Source organism: Melanotaenia boesemani, chromosome 14 (assembly GCF_017639745.1).
Source record: "Melanotaenia boesemani isolate fMelBoe1 chromosome 14, fMelBoe1.pri, whole genome shotgun sequence".
NCBI classification, from domain to species: domain Eukaryota; kingdom Metazoa; phylum Chordata; class Actinopteri; order Atheriniformes; family Melanotaeniidae; genus Melanotaenia; species Melanotaenia boesemani.
Genome location: NC_055695.1, coordinates 4,819,924 through 4,837,935, shown reverse-complemented (window position 1 = coordinate 4,837,935; position 18,012 = coordinate 4,819,924). Strand labels below are relative to the sequence as shown.

General features: G+C 38.7%; 1 protein-coding gene across 2 annotated transcripts in view; it reads left to right on the top strand.

Moving 5' to 3' along the window:
• Positions 1-18,012, top strand: part of exoc2 (exocyst complex component 2) — a 51,043-nt gene that overhangs the window by 7,860 nt on the left and 25,171 nt on the right. For both annotated transcript variants that reach the window (XM_042006618.1, XM_042006617.1), the window contains exons 2-8: positions 3,301-3,458; positions 5,702-5,878; positions 6,375-6,501; positions 8,414-8,527; positions 10,341-10,465; positions 16,363-16,443; positions 17,342-17,487. In XM_042006618.1, the coding sequence (XP_041862552.1) occupies positions 3,341-3,458; positions 5,702-5,878; positions 6,375-6,501; positions 8,414-8,527; positions 10,341-10,465; positions 16,363-16,443; positions 17,342-17,487 (888 nt within the window). In that variant the 5' untranslated portion in view covers positions 3,301-3,340. The remainder of the gene's footprint in view (positions 1-3,300; positions 3,459-5,701; positions 5,879-6,374; positions 6,502-8,413; positions 8,528-10,340; positions 10,466-16,362; positions 16,444-17,341; positions 17,488-18,012) is intronic.

Here is an 18,012-nt window from a genome sequence, read left to right as displayed (position 1 = left end):
GTGGCGTATCGTCTTATGAGGAGCTTTTAATGCCACCTAGAGGCTTGTACTTCTATCCCTCTTGTGGGAAATGCTGCCTACCCCCATAAGTTTCCAGTTGGAGAATCAGAAACCTTTTCTTTTATTTTCCTCGTCATGGAACTTTAAGAAGGAAAAGGGGAAAAAATCTCTCTCGCTGTCAGTCTTTGGCCTGTATGAAATTATATTTTCTATTACCTTGTTTGCAGGGTATTTGTGGTGATGCATGACATGAGACTTGTGCAAGAGCCCCCTTACTTTGCTGTGTGACTTGGTGCATCATGTGAGCGTGCATGCATGTGTGTCGTGCACGTCAGTGTTATAGAGAAGGGTCTGGGCAGTGTTCCCGTGTCCATGCACAGCCCCCAGAGTAAAGTAAACACAGCGGCTCTTTTCTCATCCCAGCCGTCAGCAGGCTCTCCCCAGGCCCGCGCCAGAGACCACACACCCAGACCACACACACACACACACACACACACATTCACACATACACTGCCCAGACCTCTTTGCAGATCCTTCCACATACTCGCATACACACAGACCACACAACACCAACTCCGGCCTCTCGCACGCAACCTCGCTGAGCTGTCATTCTGCCCAGTGTGTGTGTGTGGGCAGGCGGGCTTGTGTGTGTTTGTTCACGTGTATTTCCAAGATTAGGGGGGATAGCATAGAAACACTCCTGGAAGTTGAATCAAAAGTATACAAAATAAAGAGCCCTGTCCTCTGCCCCTCGCCACTCCCACTCTAAACATGTGGGATTGATGAAGGCTATACCAGGCTCTTGTTTTAGGCCTGTTAACCTCTTATCTTCATCATGTCAGATCCATAGCCCCTCCATTTCCTCTGACAAGCACAGGGCAGCAGCAACAACACATGGTAAATCCCGTTGGAGGTTTCTAGTTAACTCTTGGATGTCAGGGTGGAAGGAAATGGAGGAAACTGCTCCAGAACTTCTACCAGAAAGGTTCTGACTGCCGAAGGTTTCTGGGTCAATTTATGCGCCATTGTCCTGCACATTTTTAATTTTTTTTCTGTATTAGTGGGGATTTTATTTTACATTGTGTGCCACTCTTTTGAGTACAAGTTCAATCATTTTGAGTAAATAAAAATCTGTGTTCTTAATTTTGTGTTAATTTAGCACTTAAAGACAAATATTCACAAACTGACAAATTGTGAGCTGGAATTTTTATTTATTTATTTATTGTTTTAAGTAATAGTTTCTGTGTGATTCCCAAACTTTTTACATTTAAGGAAGACTTTTAAATAAAAATCTTGGATTGTAATAGTGGCAATATGTTGACACAGACGTTTATATATGAAGTATAAGTATGTCTAAAGCGATTCTGCACAGGGCCTCACTATGTAAACAGTTGTGATGAATGACAGGTCTAAGTATGTATATAGTAGATCTGCAACTAATAATACATTTCCTTAGTTTTATTCTGTTTTCTTTTCTCTCTGCATAATCTTTAACATAAAAAAAACGGTTAATAAGAGTTTATTAAGTTTAAGAAAGTGACAGCTTTAATATGCCTTGTTAAAGCTTTTGATTTATTCTTAAATTTGAATTGACCTATAGAAGTCTACACTTGTAATGTTACAACTATTTTTGGATTTTTCTACTCTAAGGGGGTTATGGAGTTGGCTCACAATTTGTCTGTATCTGAGCAGGATTTCTCAAAATTTATATAAAACTTTTTCCCGATTGATCAGGGCCAAATTCAAATTTATTAACTTTGGAAATTAAGATGAATCCAGACTTTTATTATTTTTAATTCCATTTTGCAGAGGTATGGCGTTCATGTTAACGACAGCGCTCCATCCTTTATACCAAAGTTAAGTGGATTTTTCCTTTTCCAATGTCCAGCCCTCATCTAAAACTTCCTAAACTTCTGTAGATAAACAACAACCTTGGCTTATCTTGATTAAGATGAGCATGAATGGACAGCAGTACTGGCTCTTCATAGATGCTCCGGCTGCTGCAGAGTTTGGAAGTTCAGTGTGTTAAAAACTGACCTCAACAATCACACTAATCAGTCTTGCACCCAGACGTCAGACCATCTTAGCAGTTTAACATCTTATTTTGTCTCAGTTGTACACTTGCTTAACTAATTATAGAACTTCTACCTGTGCAAGGGTTTACTAACAACTTTATGAGCTGGCTGAAGGTCCGGTCCGTGTGAACTCCTGCATTGTTTGCAGTGAACGTGTTTTGGCTGCAGAGCAAAAGGGCGGAAGCCTCACTCAAGCTGCTTCAGAGAGTCTAGATTGGTCAGCCTTTTTGAGACCTGGCAGTAATTTATTAGCAAACATCTGTGCTGCTGAAATACATCCTTTCATTTTCATTTTTTTCATTTGGAACCTTTTTCTCCCTCTCTTCTCTTCCCCAGCCCCAACATGAACTGATTTGCATTGGTGCTCCTTCTTTGGTGCCATAATCTGTACAGTTTTGTGTGGGTTTATGAGGAATGATTGGGAGAGCAGGTTTATTTATCTTGTGCTGTGAAGTTTACATTCTTCCTTCCCTCCCTGCTCTCTGTCTGTTCCTTCGTTCTTGGCTGCCTTCTCTATTTTTCCTATTATCTGAGAGATAACTGCTGCAGTGCATACATTGTTTAGAGACCTACAGGGTAGGAAGTGATCCACAAGCCAAATACTGATCATATTTAGCCGTTTCCCGTTTCTGAAAGCGTAAATATCTGGCTGCTTGGGAATTCAGTAAAAGTCTGTGATGAATTTAGAGACTTAGTTATTATTATTTATTAGGATTAGGTAGAGCATATATATATATGTGTATATATATATATATATTACAGTATAATATAAGTGATAAAATGACTGAAATTTGTACCACCAGCTAACATGTATGATGTAGTTACTCAAAACCATTAACATTTGCTTAGAAATACTGAAGTCTATATTATATTTATTGGTTTTTTATTTTACTAAAGCTTCACTAAGGAATTAAATGTTTTTTTTGTTTTGTTGATTAAAAACAATAAAAATTAAAAATACTAAAAAAAAATTGTTTTCAATTAAAAATCTGATTATGACTTAATTATTTTAAATTATGTCAGAGACCAGACTAATGTCTTCAGATTTTTTTTCAGGGATTAGCTTTTTTTTTATTATAAGTAAATAAATGATTGAACTGATTTGTTGCTCAACATTTGGCTGTATTTGTGCTTTATTGATTTTGTTCAGATTGCTCTTCAGGTTCAGGTGAGATCTCTGCCACTGACTGTGCCTTTTGTATGACTCTCTGTTTTCCATGTTCAGGTGCTGATTGAGCCAGAGTTCCTGTTTGCTTTAGGCCACCATGTCACGCGCACGTCAACCACCACTGGTTACGGGCATCTCGCCCAAAGAGGGTGCAGCTTGGACCAAAGTCACCATTCGTGGAGAAAACCTGGGCACGGGCCCAGCTGACCTTGCCGGTAATAACATTTACAACCACGTCGTTAACCACACAAGGGGCTCTGTCTTTGTAAAATGTTGTTGTTTCTACTTTTTGTTTAACTTTTTAACATAATTTTCTGTAATGCAATATTGATTTTTCATGACATCCAGACTTCTTCTAGTGTTTTAAAGTTCTCCCTCAAGAGATTTCTTTTTCTGTTTTTATAAAAATATGCATATATGTTATTGTGTAAATTAATAAGTCCAGATAAGTATACAGATTAGATTTTCTTGGTAAAGATCACAGATATAAATATACAAGATATCAGCACATTATGTAATTATCAAGTGTCTGTTTAAGTTTAAATATTAATTCTTAGTTTAACCATATTTGGCTGTTTAACTCTGTAGTGCTCACTGATTTTAGGACAGAATAAAGCTTATTTGCACATTGAAATTTCAGCTTTACGAACCCATTAATGAACCTTAACAGCCGACTGATTAAACATGCATTTGTAAAGTTTAATTTTGCTTATACAAAACAGAAGTGGACAGGACACCTCATTTTATTCTCGTAATAGTGTCGACACTACTTAGAAGCACTTTAATGTCGTGGGAAGGGAATGAATGAAGCTGCTTATTGAATTGATTTGACCACTTTTAAAAAATCAAATCTTATTATTTGTACATTATTATTATTATTATTATTATTATATAAATTATTTGTACTGTGAACAACATTGAATTTAGCTTAATTTGTTACAAAAAAATATATAAAACTGAATATTTATCTCTGGAGGTGAAATCAGTCAAAAGCACAGGAAAAAAAATAATTAAAATCACATGTAGAATGTTGTCAATATAAAAAGGGGCATTTTAGTCATTTCATTAAATACTTAGTTTTATAAAAAAAAATTAAGCAACTTATGTGACACATTTTTTCCTGTTTGCATATTATGTTGTTAAAACTACTCACCAGCCACAAAATTGTACCATTTTCTGCTTCTTATAAAGAATTAGAAAATACATTTAAATAATAAGATATTAGTATGATAAAAATTTAAGCATGTTGTACAGCCCTTTCTCACAGAAAAATATATTAGTGCTGCACTGTTTCTTTCTTTGTGTTTTATATATAGTTTTTTGGTTTTTTTTGGTTTTGTTTTTTTTTACCATACATGTATTTTGTCCCTCTGTTTATATGTGTCATTATAACATGAAATACCTTCTTGTTTAGAGGATAGAAAATATAAAGTACTGCTCAGGCCTTGTCTTATAAGCTTTACTACACTCCAAATAGAGCTTTACTACACCTAATTTCTTGATAAACCAGACATTTACAATGTTATGAATAACCTATGTCCAGTTTAAATTCTTCAGGGACCTTCTCACTCGTACTAACGTGAAAATAGTTTTTGTTTGTGTGTCTTTTTTATAAGATAATTTTCAAGAGCCACACAGAGGGTCTGCCAACATCTTGTTCTCATTATGCGTTAAACCGTCACTTTTTCTTTGCCCATATTTTCCCTCGAATTTTCCAATTCCTTGTCCGCACTACCTTTGTTGAGAGGCGGGTGGCAGTCCGGAGGACTCCCACACTGCTCGGCTTATGGCTAGCAGCACAATAGCCAATGATACAGGTCTATTTCTGAGTATGAATGTCCCTGGGGCTGGATTTAGACAATTAGATATGCACAAATGTGTGTGAGTGCTTATGTACTCAAACAAAGTGGCCAGTAGAGAACAGGAAATGGGGCTCTAATGGGCATATTATTTACGGTTTTATGGGCTATTTGTTGATCAGCTCCTGCAAGCTTTTATAATGTTTGATGAGACACGCGTGAGACGTTCAAAACCTTCTCAGCTGGAAATGTCCAAATAATCCCTGTCCCTCTCTTCTTGTGCCCAAATGGTATTCAAGAGGGTTTCAAAAGAGGCTGACAGACGTAAGGGCAGAGTGCACATTGTGCCAGTAATGAGCCACTTAGCACTGAAGAGAGACACATTAACTTAAAGGAGTTGAGTGAGATGGAGAAAGATCAAGGCCACCCACACCAGTCATGACCCCAGCTTGAACTTTGACCTCTGATGACAGTTTGACTAAACTTGCTGATAGACGACACTGCCGTCTGAGGAAGCTCCTCTTTTTATAGACTTTGTGCATGTGTGTGTGTGCATGTGTGTGTGTGTGTGTCAGCGCTACAGTTTGTTTATTTATTCTGTCAGTGTGTGTCCATATCTTTCACCCTTTTCACCCTTTCTCCTCTCCCTTCCATCTCAGGTCTGTCGATCTGTGGCCACAACTGCATGTTGACAGCCGAGTGGATGTCAGCCAGCAAAATAGTGTGCCGCGTGGGTCCTGCCAAAGATGACAAAGGAGAGATCATCGTCACCACCAAGTCTGGAGGCCTCGGCACCTCCACGGTCTCATTCAAACTGCTCAAGCCGGAGAAGATTGGTGAGACTCTGGAGACGAAGCCAACACAATGACATTTTTTTATGTGTTAGCCTGGACAAAAAGAGCTGAAGGATTCAGAAGCTGGCTATTTATTTCTTTTCATTTTAGCAGTTAGTGACTTATTTTTAATCAGTTGAATCACTTTTAACTATAAAAATTGTACGATATTTCACAGGGTTGGGTTTAAATAGACAGAACATGAGGAAAAAACAGGGAAATGTGCAAATAAAGAGTAAAAATAGCAAAATATATGTGATTTGCCAAAGTCAGCCACACAGCCTACACGACTATTGAGCCCTACAGACCTACAGTAATGCAATTTTAAGTGTATAATCACCTAAATTGGTTCTAGTATGATTTAAAACTTTAAGAAATGAATTCAACAACTCACAGTTAATATTCCTTGAATGTTCCTGTTGGTTTGTGTATGTTCAAAAAAGTGGTTGATTGTGAGCTTATCAGGGACGTGTTGTTGGCCTCGATGTCTGTCCTGCAGGTATCCTGGACCAGTCTGCAGTGTGGGTGGATGAGATGAACTTCTATGACATGAGGATGGACCGCAACAAAGGAATCTCCCCTCTTTCTTTGCGTCCCAGCAATCCATTGGGCATCGACATAGACAAGTATGAATCAAGGATATACAACCACACATGCACACAGCTCAATCACACTCCCATAAACACAAGTACTAGTCACTGAGTCATGGTTTACATCTCTAAACAGAGACAAACTCTTCCCATATGCCAGCATTTGAAATATTATGCCAACATGGCAATGGTTGAACAGCCTCTAACCGCTTCACACAGCGAGTGGAAACAACATATCTGTGTATAAAGCAGAGAGATATAAGACATTTAAAAAGAGCTGTGGGAGCACATGTACACCACTTCAGAGCGGGCAGCAAAGTGATGTCTCCCACGTGCCGAGCAAAGAGTGCAGAGGTTGTAATGTATAGTTTGTGTTGTCAAGTTCTGGCATTTCTGGCTTAGTATTTGTTTGGTTTAGAGGGGCCAGGGGCAAGTGACCGCTCGTGGCCAGAGACAAGACCCCCATAAACAGGCCGTACCATTCACCCTCTCCCAGGGATGCGTTGTGCATTCAGTGCAGAAAGTCTGCACAATTCTCCGATTTTTATGGAAATTATTTAGAGCTTGAAAGGATGAGAAGCTTTGTTGGGTTTTTTGTGTACCAGCTGCTATGTTTATCTTGGCAAATCGGATCAGTCTAATTAATTAATTTGATAAATGTAGGGTGTTTATTATGAAGGATATAATCTCTTCCAAAGTTGTTCTTCAGTATTTGAGCTACAATATTTAAGATCTGACATCCTGTGTAACTGTGTCAAAAGCAAACCATTTAAACCTTTAATTAAAACACATCCTTGTTTGTAACTGCATTTCATACCCATAACAATATTTATCCTGGGCTGATTACATTCTTACTTGTCAGAAATAAAAAGATATCTGCTGTATTTAAGAGATCTTTCAATCCTTGGAAATGTTCAAATGGTTAATTAATAGGTAGACTGGGATATGCTTTTCTCAAACCTAGAATTTAGTTCTTCAAAAGAAAATAGGACCATTCCACGGATCCTTAATGATGTTATTTATATCCTTAATAATATTTTAAACTAGATTTTTCATCTCTTGGATGAACATCTTGGTTATGTGGAGCAGGAATCCTTTGATGTCTACAATACTTTTGTTATTATTCACCACTTTTATTTTAGAAATCCAAAATGAAAGACTATTCTATATATCAAAATGTACAGTTTTGATAACAGAATGTAACCATGGATGTCTGAAATGCTCATTTTTGCTGATTTATAGATATCTAGTGCATATTCAGCTTACCACAAGAGGTTAGAAATTCCAGTTCAAACTTCACAGGAAAGTGAGTTTTTTTGTTTTTTTTTATCAGGAATGCGACCTCTTTTTATTTATTTCCATTTAAACACAAAAAATACAAAATAAATAAAGAAATATTGGTGACTCTTCTTTGACCATCACAAGGGTGTGCGTGCTTGCATACATCACCAAGATCGATCTGGAACATGAATTTTCTGTTTTCTAGACCTCTTGGTTTGTGCAGCATTTTTTCTACATATCTGTGTGTAGCTGCAGAGTGGGTGGTGGTTTGGGGGCGAAAGGGTTGGTTTGTGTAGACCACAGGTCATTAGTAGAGATCAAGCTTCCCTAATGAGTACTGGGTCCTCCTGGGGCATCCAGGCGTCACACACTGCACTTCCCACGCCAGGCTTCCCCAGCCTCCATGCTTCCTGGCTGTACACTGCCCCCTGCTGGAAAAATGTGACCCCAATACCTCATTAAAAAGCTATCTCACATATGACACAATTCTTTCTTACTGTTTACTGTATATAGTTATTAATCTTTGTTTTTCGGGGCCAGAATAGTTTGAATCCTGCTGTTTTCTCCTTGGAGTATTTCTTTTGTTTATATACTGTACAGCTGTATCTGCATTTTATTACCAGTAAAAGTTTTCTGTGTTCATTTATCCTCATCTGTTTTCTTCCAGAGGCAAAATCCCACAGAAAGACATAGAGCTGATATTTCCAGGAATGAGTGCAGACTTCACCAGTGAAAACTTTTCTGCCACTTGGTATCTCATAGAAAACCATGCAGGCTCCAGGTACGTCCATCTTTGATATTAAGCTGACATCTGTCATGACATCTGATTACAAAATAGGGAAGAAAATGGAGAAAAGATAGCACATGTTTATTTGCCTACTTTTTTTCTGGACATCAGCAGAAATTGGGCTTGCATAGTGTCTTCACTCTCAATTGCAGCAACCAGACAGATGTGACACGTGTTTTATTTCCACTGACACGTGGGAAACTGTGACTGGTTTGTTGGTGTATCTTCCCTGAAGAGTATATCCTATTTGAGTGCTTGTAGGACCAAATGGCAGGATTTTATTGATCTTAGTGGAAACTGCAACAAGTGACTAGAAGGTATTGATAAAAACTGGTGAAAAAAGAAGTTTTCTCTTACTACAGCCACTAATTCTGGCAGTGCTGCACCTCCTTGCAGGGTTGTGTTGATGTGTGAGTATTCTTTTGGTATTTTAAAATGCAACTCCTGTGAAACTATCAGAAATGAGTCTTATTTATATTATTATTATAAGGCATATTTGATCTCCACAGTTCACACTGCATGCCATCCCTCTGCTTCGGCTTTGGAATACCTTTTGAAAGGATGCAAATGGCCAAGATAAAATGTTGTGTTTACAAACAGTAACAACTTTCCTTGCAACAGAGCTGAAAGTAAACATATTTACTTTGGTGAGGATTAAACATGAGATAGAAAGGCAAGAAGAAGAGAACTGTAGAAGAACTCCCAAATGATATTCTCAAATCAGTGCTCTAAAATAACATTTTAACGCCCCAAAATGGTCCTGGTTGTTTAATGGTGAGAAGTAACTGCCCTTCACTTTGTTTAACCCCTGGTTCCTGTGGTGGACGTGGAGGGGGGCACAGCCACAACCCTCCAAAACGTCTTGTTCCCTGGAAAAAGTTCCCACAGGTTTAGATACTTTTAGTTCATTGCACTCAGTTAGATGGCAAAAATACTTTTGTCTTTTTGTCTTACATTACCATTTACACGCTTGTCAAGCCAACCAAAAATCAACCAATCAAATGTAGTGTTTGGTTATTTGAAAAAATAATAATAAATAAATAATACATATTCTGAAATAGTATTAAAAAATATTTCTTTTACTGTTTGATAAGTAAGTGGCCTTTGGATTGCTGATCAGAGTACAAATAAACAATTTTGATTATTTGCTGATATTTTGCAAAACAATCAATTTGCCAATAAGACATGGACACCCTGGAGAAAATAACTGTTTGTGGGTCTATGTTAGAGATTGAAGGATAGCAGTGGTTAACTGGTCATACGTATATATCCAGAAAAATATAAGTTTAAAAAAAAGCAACACATTTTGTTGTGCTGGTTTTGAGACATTTGAGGTTATTTAAACTTGGAAAAGTATCCCCATGATTAGCTGAAACAGCGAGGTGTGTAGACAAGGTAGCCCGCTGACCTGAAAGACTGTCATGTCAGGTCAGAGGGGAGTTATTTTGGACACTCCTGGCTTCCTTCACCCCCCCGCTTAGCCTTCCAGTAACCCAGACCCCCAGGAACCAGCATGACCAGGGGCCTCTGTTTGGTCCTGACTGGGTGACTGTTTCTTCCTGCAGAGGAAACCTCACTCAGGACACCGACACGCAGACACGTAGTCGCAGTCGCCCCAGATGTGTGTCCAAAGATGTGTGAAATGCACCAAATTCCAAAGCTTTTGTTTATGTACATTTTTAGCATTTCTCAAAACAAGCAGTTCAAATACCTTTTACAATTCATCTGATTATTTTAAATAATAATAAATTAAAACGATGATAAAATTTGGCTTTAATGGCATTAATATTATAATGTTTTTGAACAGTTTTGAGCATCTGAAGATTGCAGCAAATAACCTGAAGAAGCAGGCCACGAAGAAGAACGAGGGAAGTCTGGCCTATGTGAAAGGAGGCCTGAGTACGTTCTTTGAGGCCCAAGACGCTCTGGCAGGTAAGAGGGATTAACACATTTGTGTGCTCGTGGACTTGCACCAAGTGGTGGACAATGAACACACAAACTTCCAAATCATCACACCACTTTTCTGTTAAAAAAATTGCTCTTGATTTTTTGGATAGTGTGCAAGTCTGCTGATTTGGATTTCTTTTCCCCACATGTGGTTTTGCAGCGGTTGATTAAAGAGGCTCATTTGGCCGCTGTGTGAAAACCTTCCACTTTGTGCTAGAGTTACACCAGCCAACCGCAACATGGTTAATTCACCTTCATCAAAATGAGATCAGCTCTCACCTGTCACACACAGGCACACTTGACTCTGAAAAGTGGTTATAAACATACACATGCGCACACTCGCTGGCCTTCAGACGCCAAAAAAGATTTCAAGGTAGCAGAGACTGACTGCTGTCGCTCTGCCAGGTACCTCAAATCAATTGTTCACTTCATCATTCATACTTTTGTCTGTTTACTCTGTGCCCCCGCCATAGCCGCTCAGTTACTTCCCTTTACTATTTATATGTGCACTTTTTCTGCCTCCATCTTTATTATTATTGCTTTCCGTATGTTTGTGCCCCGGTTGGAAGAGAGGCAATGTTTTCATTGTTAGTGACTGAATCTAAATAAACGGAGCAGCCCAACACAATGCAAGCCAAAGTATTAGTACTGATAGTGCTGATAACAGACCCAATATGACCAATGGGAACAATACACAGTCATTCTCACGTTCAGACTGAGCGTGCCTACTGTGTGCCCACTGCCCCAATGGGAAATGTACAGTCTCCAGGGATGCAGGAAGCAGTGCACCATGGGTGGACTCGAGTGACCTGTGTCACAAGAGGACTGATGCTATGTGACTTGCAAATTTTCTGGACCTAAATATAAGATGGTTAATCAGTGGGCAGGACAAATGTCTCTGTTTTGTTCCTTCAGTTTGTGAACGAATACATTGCAAAATCATATGTAGCAGAGATTAGAGTGAGGTAGTTTAATATTCCTATAATTAATTAGCAAATCCTCAGCTTTGACCCATTAAAACCTGGATGCACCAATGAGTTTCCAAAGAATTTGACATCTAAAGCAACTAGGAACATGAAATTCAAACCAAGCTTAAACCTTTAAGTTTTGCCATTATGTTCAGTTCACATTATAAAACAAAAATTAAAAGAATAACCTGTAGTCATTTTACTGAAAAACAAAGATATTGCATCAAGCTTGAAAGTGAGGTACATGCACATCCTTTCTAAATGGGTTAACTATTTTACGTGACAATTTCTTCAGGAAATATACAGGCTTATTAGAAAAAGGAGCAGGGACTGTTTGAAACTAATGTCTTCACGTTATATATTGACTCCCACTTTTCAAATGTGAATATTTTTCCCAAAAAGTAAACATTGTCTCATATTTGGACCAGCAGTATGACTTGAAAGTTAATTCTTAAACTTCCTGACCCTTGTCTTCTCACTATGACTCATTACAGCCCTACAGAATCCTTTTTGGGCCAATATTGGCTCTCTGTCATGAAAAATGAAGTGGCAGCACAGAATGGAGAGCTGAAGTAGATATATTCTTTACATTGTGTATAGACAGCCAAACCGACATACCAGCCGGCACACAGTTAGTGAGCCAGCCAGCACGAGACAGCCCTGCAATAGTTCACAGCCGTGGCTGGTTAGCACAGCTGTCTGTGCAACCGTGAATCCTTTCTTTGTGTGTCTGCAGAGTTTGGCAAGTTTCTGTTGTTCTGAGTCAGTCCAGATGAGCCTCACCTGAGAAATTAACAGGGTATTTGTGTGTTCTTGTAGTTCAGAATGTGCTGTGTTATAAATAGCTGTCGTGCCTCCAGACCTCTCAGTCACCATCACGACATTCTCGCCTACTTGCGTGTTTATTCTCCACTCTGTTTGCATGGGAGATTTTATTAATGACTTTAATTGATGTCTGGAGGTTTTTTGTTGTTTTTTTATGCAAGTGCAGGTGTGTGTGTAAGGTGGAAAGAAGGAATAGAGGCCAAATTTAATAAAATAAAATAAATGGATAGAAAATGTTCAGTGCAAACAGCAGGACACTTCAGTATCTGGGAAGTTTTTACATCTTCTTTTCTTTCTCTTGTTCCCACCATCTGCCTCCTAGCGGCTTTCCAGCAGAGTGTATACTACAGTAATGACTAAATAAAGTCCCATTCCTCTTTTTTTTAAATGAACTCTCAACCCTGTTTTAAAGTTAGTTTAGATTTTGCATCTGCAAGCCAGAAATCTTGTTAATTGCGCTGTTGTTTAGATTAGTGAGCTAATTTTGGCAAATTGATTGTAATGTTAGAGCTTCCACAGTGCGGATCAGCTTGCATAGCCTCAGTATATAAGCAAGGCATAAGATGAGCTAGAACCAGATCTTTGTTTATTCTCTGACATTTGTAATTTAATTTTTGGCAGAACAGTTTCTCCCACAGGCATCGCAGCAAATCGTTAGGCCACTGTAAGCTTAGCATTTTCTGCCAGAATAATATTTCATCCTACCTATAAAATGAAAATTATCCCATTTAACTCACACAGTCCAAATGGAGTCCTTCACTATGGCACAGAGAAACTAGCAGAGGATTTTATAAATGTATTAGAAAGGAAAACTGAAAGGTCCTATTTAAATAGTATTCAGACCCTTCACTTAGTACATGGTTTAAGCCCTGTTGTTGGAAATTATCTTACAAGTTTTATTTTTTTTACTCTCATTTTTCTTGACAAGAAACCTTAAAGCTCAGCCAGGTTGGATGGAGAGCGTCAGTGCTCGTCCATTTTTAGGTTTCCTCAGAGATGCTCTGTTGCTACTGTAGGACTGTCTTTTGTCTGCACCATGCTGTGGGACATTGTGTTGCTGAAATATAAGCTTTTAACAACTTGAAAACCAGTGTCACCAAGTGTGAGCTTGTTTGTTATGGTTTAGTGAAGCCAGATAATGGAGAGATTTCGTGGATAAATTGAATCCACTTTGTAGTACAAGTTGAAACTTTTCAGTTTTAATTATTTTATTACATAACAAGAGTTATTTATTAAATCAGTCTTGTCGAACAGGTTTGTGGCCATTTTGTTAGCATCATTTCTTATTTTTAAAAACACCATCAACTTTAGGACATTTTATATAGATAGGTCTGTTCCTTTCTAGATTATCTGGTGATTTCAGACTTCAGTAAATTTTTTTAAAAGAATCTGAATGTTAATGCAAAGGAGAACTTTCAGTCTTTCATTAAAGAAGGAAAAAAAACAGTGCTTTTCGTCAACTCTTTATGAAAAGAAGAGTCAAAATAATCTGTTTGTTTGTATCTTTAATCTGTGGATTTTATCAAGAAATTGAACTCTAAACTTTAGCAGCTTGTTGTGGTCCAGCTTGAGGGAACCATGATGTGGAGGTCAGAAACTATTTTCACTTTTAGAGAGATTCCTTTTATAGCCAGCCATTTACAGAGAAAGGACTTAAAGAGACTGTTGGATGTCATTTGAGTAGAATAGCACAGCAGAAATATTTTTTGAGAAAATGTAAGGAACTTTGATCTTATATTCCCTAAATTCTTTGACTTGCAGCAGTTGTTCCCAAACTTTTTTAGCCATGAGCCCTAAGATAATATGTGTTGGTAAGTGATATATGAAATGGGTCATCTTGCAGCCATCCTCTAAATGTAAGGCTTGCAAACTGCCAAAATAGTCATAAATAAGGGGGACGAAGTGGTTTTTGGCGGATTCAGTCAACAGCTGTGACAAAGCACCCATACGCCGAAAATCAGCTTTTCTCTCTGTGATAATGCCAATTTGGAATATTTAAAATGGCATGAGTAATAACTTTGTAGTTTATTCATTAATGTGTTTAAGGTTAATGCATTAATTTGAATTAATCTTGCATTAATTTTGACAGTCCAAACAAAATCCCACATTTATTTGGTAAATATAGTTTTTTTTGGTTGTTTGTTTTTTTAACAATTATGTTGGGAACTCCAGTTTGGGAAAGGCTGACTTATAGTATCTATATTTTTCAGTACTTTAAAAGCTAGATTTTCTTCTCTACTGGTTCATTTTAATAATTATATAAAGAAAACATTGTAAATTTTATGTTTTTTGTTTATTGAACACAGTTCTACCAATTTTTTCTGTATCACAAAATATTTTGTTTCTGTGTTTAATTTTTATTATTATTATTAGAAGAAGAAAAATAGTTCCATAAGCACTTCATATGAGCCTTTGCAAACTGGTGAAAGAGATGGAGGGTTTTGGCCTCATCGACTGTTTGGTCAAGGAGCCTCAGTGATAAATTGAGCCATGCCTTGGAGACATACACATACTGGCTGGTTGAATGAGTGACAGTTCCTCGGGCAGCAGAGAGTTGTTGCCACTAAAATGTTGAAATTTGAGGTTTTTCATTGTTGTGTGAAAAGGAAGTCTCCCAGTGATGCAGGAAACGGAACAGCTACCGTGTTCCAAAAATGAAAGATTCCCAGGGCCTATTCCCTAAGTCCCCAGACCCAGCAGGAGTCAAAACATCTCCAGCTTTAGAAAGCAGGGACACTGTATTTTTATTCCTATTCTTTTTTCTTTTTTTTTTTTCCTCAACGGTTCCAGGAAGTTGAGCGGGAGATGCAGCTCTTCCTCAGGTCCTGGCTTCGAGTGTTATCCGGACTCTGACCTGATGTTTAGCTTAACCGTGACGTCATCTGCCCCTCAGTGTGTGACAGATGCAGAGGACACACAGCTGGCAACAGGGCAGGGGGGAGGGGGGTGATGTGGAGACAAGAAGCAGACCTGTGTGTGTGTGTCTTCCTTTGTGTATCAGTCCTATGCTGTCATACACACTCTTTGCACTTAAGAACTAACCTGCATTTGGTCACATTTTTGGAGGGTCAGTGACGTCCATACTGATTAGGCAGACACATGTTTGAACAGTGTGTTTTAGGAATACCTCCGTCTGCCTTGAGGCTTCTGTCTGACAGAATGGACCCACATATTTATTTACAGAGCTCTCCCCCTTCATTTTGCCTCCCGCTCCCTCTGCTGTCAAACTCTAAGCCAGTTTATATAAAAGGAAGACTGTTTGACGAAAAAGCGTAGAGAAAGAAGCTGAAAGCCATGCTCTGCCTTTTCGTCATCTTTTCTCTTTTCTCTCACCTTCATTCTTTAAATGAAGAGTTTTCTTGTTGCATATTTGCGTCGCTGCACAAGTATGCATGAGAGGGTCTTCTAAACCCTCTCCATTACGCTTCCACTCTGTCAATAAACCCTCGCTGCAGCTCTCAGCACCCAGCTGCCCACTACTGCACACCATTTATTTATTCATTGGGATAGCCCCACCACTCTCTCCCTCTTTTTCTGTGTTTTTTTTTCCCCTCTTTTAAATTCCCTCTCCCGCGTAAAGCTCTTCATGCTTAGTGATGGATGCAAGCCATCAGAGAGTTCCTGCCCCCCTTTCCTCCACTGCAACAGTCATTTTTTGGCATCTAGACCTCCGCCCCTGCTCTCTTAAAGTTATTTTTCAGACAACTGAAACATTCTTGATTCATATTACCTCCAGGTCAAAGGGCTTTAAATGTCCCAAGACCAGCAAACTGTGCCATTAATGGCTTTGGTTAGGTGCATTGATCCGGTACAGCCATGTCTGGGATGAGGTCACGTCCTTGTTGTGTGGGAACAGGCACTAGAGGGAGTGGGTTCAACAGCAGCATCTGTGGCTAAAGAGCCAGTGAGGTTATCTCCCATCTACCATTGGAGTAGAACCTGTTTATTGTTGTACCTCCAGTTCCTGAAACTAAAAATGTTCCCATCTTTGGGAAGCAGTTTCACCTCTACCAATGTGCTTTGTGTTTTTATTCATCTAGTTTTGTTTGGGAGTATAAAATTAGAATTAATCCAGACTTTCTGTTTCAGCTATCCACCAGAGGCTGGAATCTGATGGCACAGAGAAAGTGGAAGGATCAATGACCCAGCGACTAGAAAACATCCTTAACAGTAAGCATCTAGAATAATCTATGATGTAATGATCAGTAGTCTTCCCCAAAATCTATCCTCTCCATCTAAATAGATATTAAGAGTTCAACTGGTAAAAGTGTGAGAAGAGACGGGCTAGTGATCATCCATGTCGGCAGTAATCCCAGACACTTGATACACAGTCCATGCAGGCCAGACACATCTGCACTGTGTATGTTTAGTCACATCTGTAGGTCTTCCTCTCTTTAACAAGCAGATCCCTCAGTAGAAACCGTGTGGCCACCCTCGTATGTCATACATGATAATGGGACCACTCTAATGGAGGGTCAATAAGCTGGCCCTTTTCCCGAAGTGTAGAGTAAATAAACCTCACAGCCGGATATAGCTTTCATCCCTACCAACCCGAACTGGAAGGCCCATGGCCCAACGGGCCCCTATCCACCCCCAAACCCATCAAACACATTGCACCAGTTAGCCAATCATAGACTGACTTTGGGAAATGTCAACTTCACAACAGCTCAGATTGGTGAGTGAAAAATGTTCAGTATTCCTCTGTTCGGTCTTGTGCTGTTTTTCCTTCAGGGATTTTGTTATGGGGGTGGGGTTTTGTTTTGATTATAAGAAGTTAGTTTTTTTTCTATCTGACGGCACATCCGAGGCCACCCACGAAGTCAGTTAGTTGTGCAAAAGTCCCACCAAGCAGGCATACTTAGAGATGAATGTCACTTTCTCCTTAGCAACTTGGTCTCTCCTCCTGCTCTTCTCTTTGTGTCAAATAACATCCAAAGCAGGAAGAAAACCAGAGACCGGCAATAAGAGGGAAATGTGGTATCAGCATTTATTTATATAGTATCCCAGTTTCTCATTTTCTGCCTCTTTAACTCTCACTCCATCTTTTTCTCACTCATCTTTCTCGTAGGAGCGAGTGATACCGCAGATACGCTCTTCCAGGAGGTCTTGGGACGGAAAGACAAAGCTGACTCCACACGCAATGCACTCAACGTCCTGCAACGTTTCAAGTTTCTCTTTAACCTGCCACTCAACATTGAACGCAATATCCAGAAGGTACTTTGCTCCAACACATGTCCACAAAACAGCAGATACATATAAAATGTCTAATGCAAAATGAATGAAATGAGTTTTTTCACACCAGTCTACAAATACAATAAAACTTTAGCTGTGTGTAGGGATGCTAAATTGTCAAAAGGTCAAACCTTCATTTCTTTTATTCTTGTATATAATGAACAACTGTGGTAAGGATCTACACCCGAGTACTTGTTTAAGCCATGTAATTCTCATTTTATTTGATTTAAAAGCTCTTATGAATTGATTGATGAGATAAAATAGTATTTATGTTTGTAAAATGTGAACAAAGAGGAAAAATGTCTTTGGTGTCCATTTACAGCACATTTATATGTTGATGTTTTGGTTTTTTTTTATATTTAAATAAATATAAATTTATTTAATGGTGATGTTGAGATGTCCAGCAAGAACGACGGCTAATTTAGCATCCATATTGCCCCCTGTCTCTTCTCTGAGCGCTCACCAACCAGTAAAAGTCAATCAGATGTTGATTTCTGTCTTATTTCT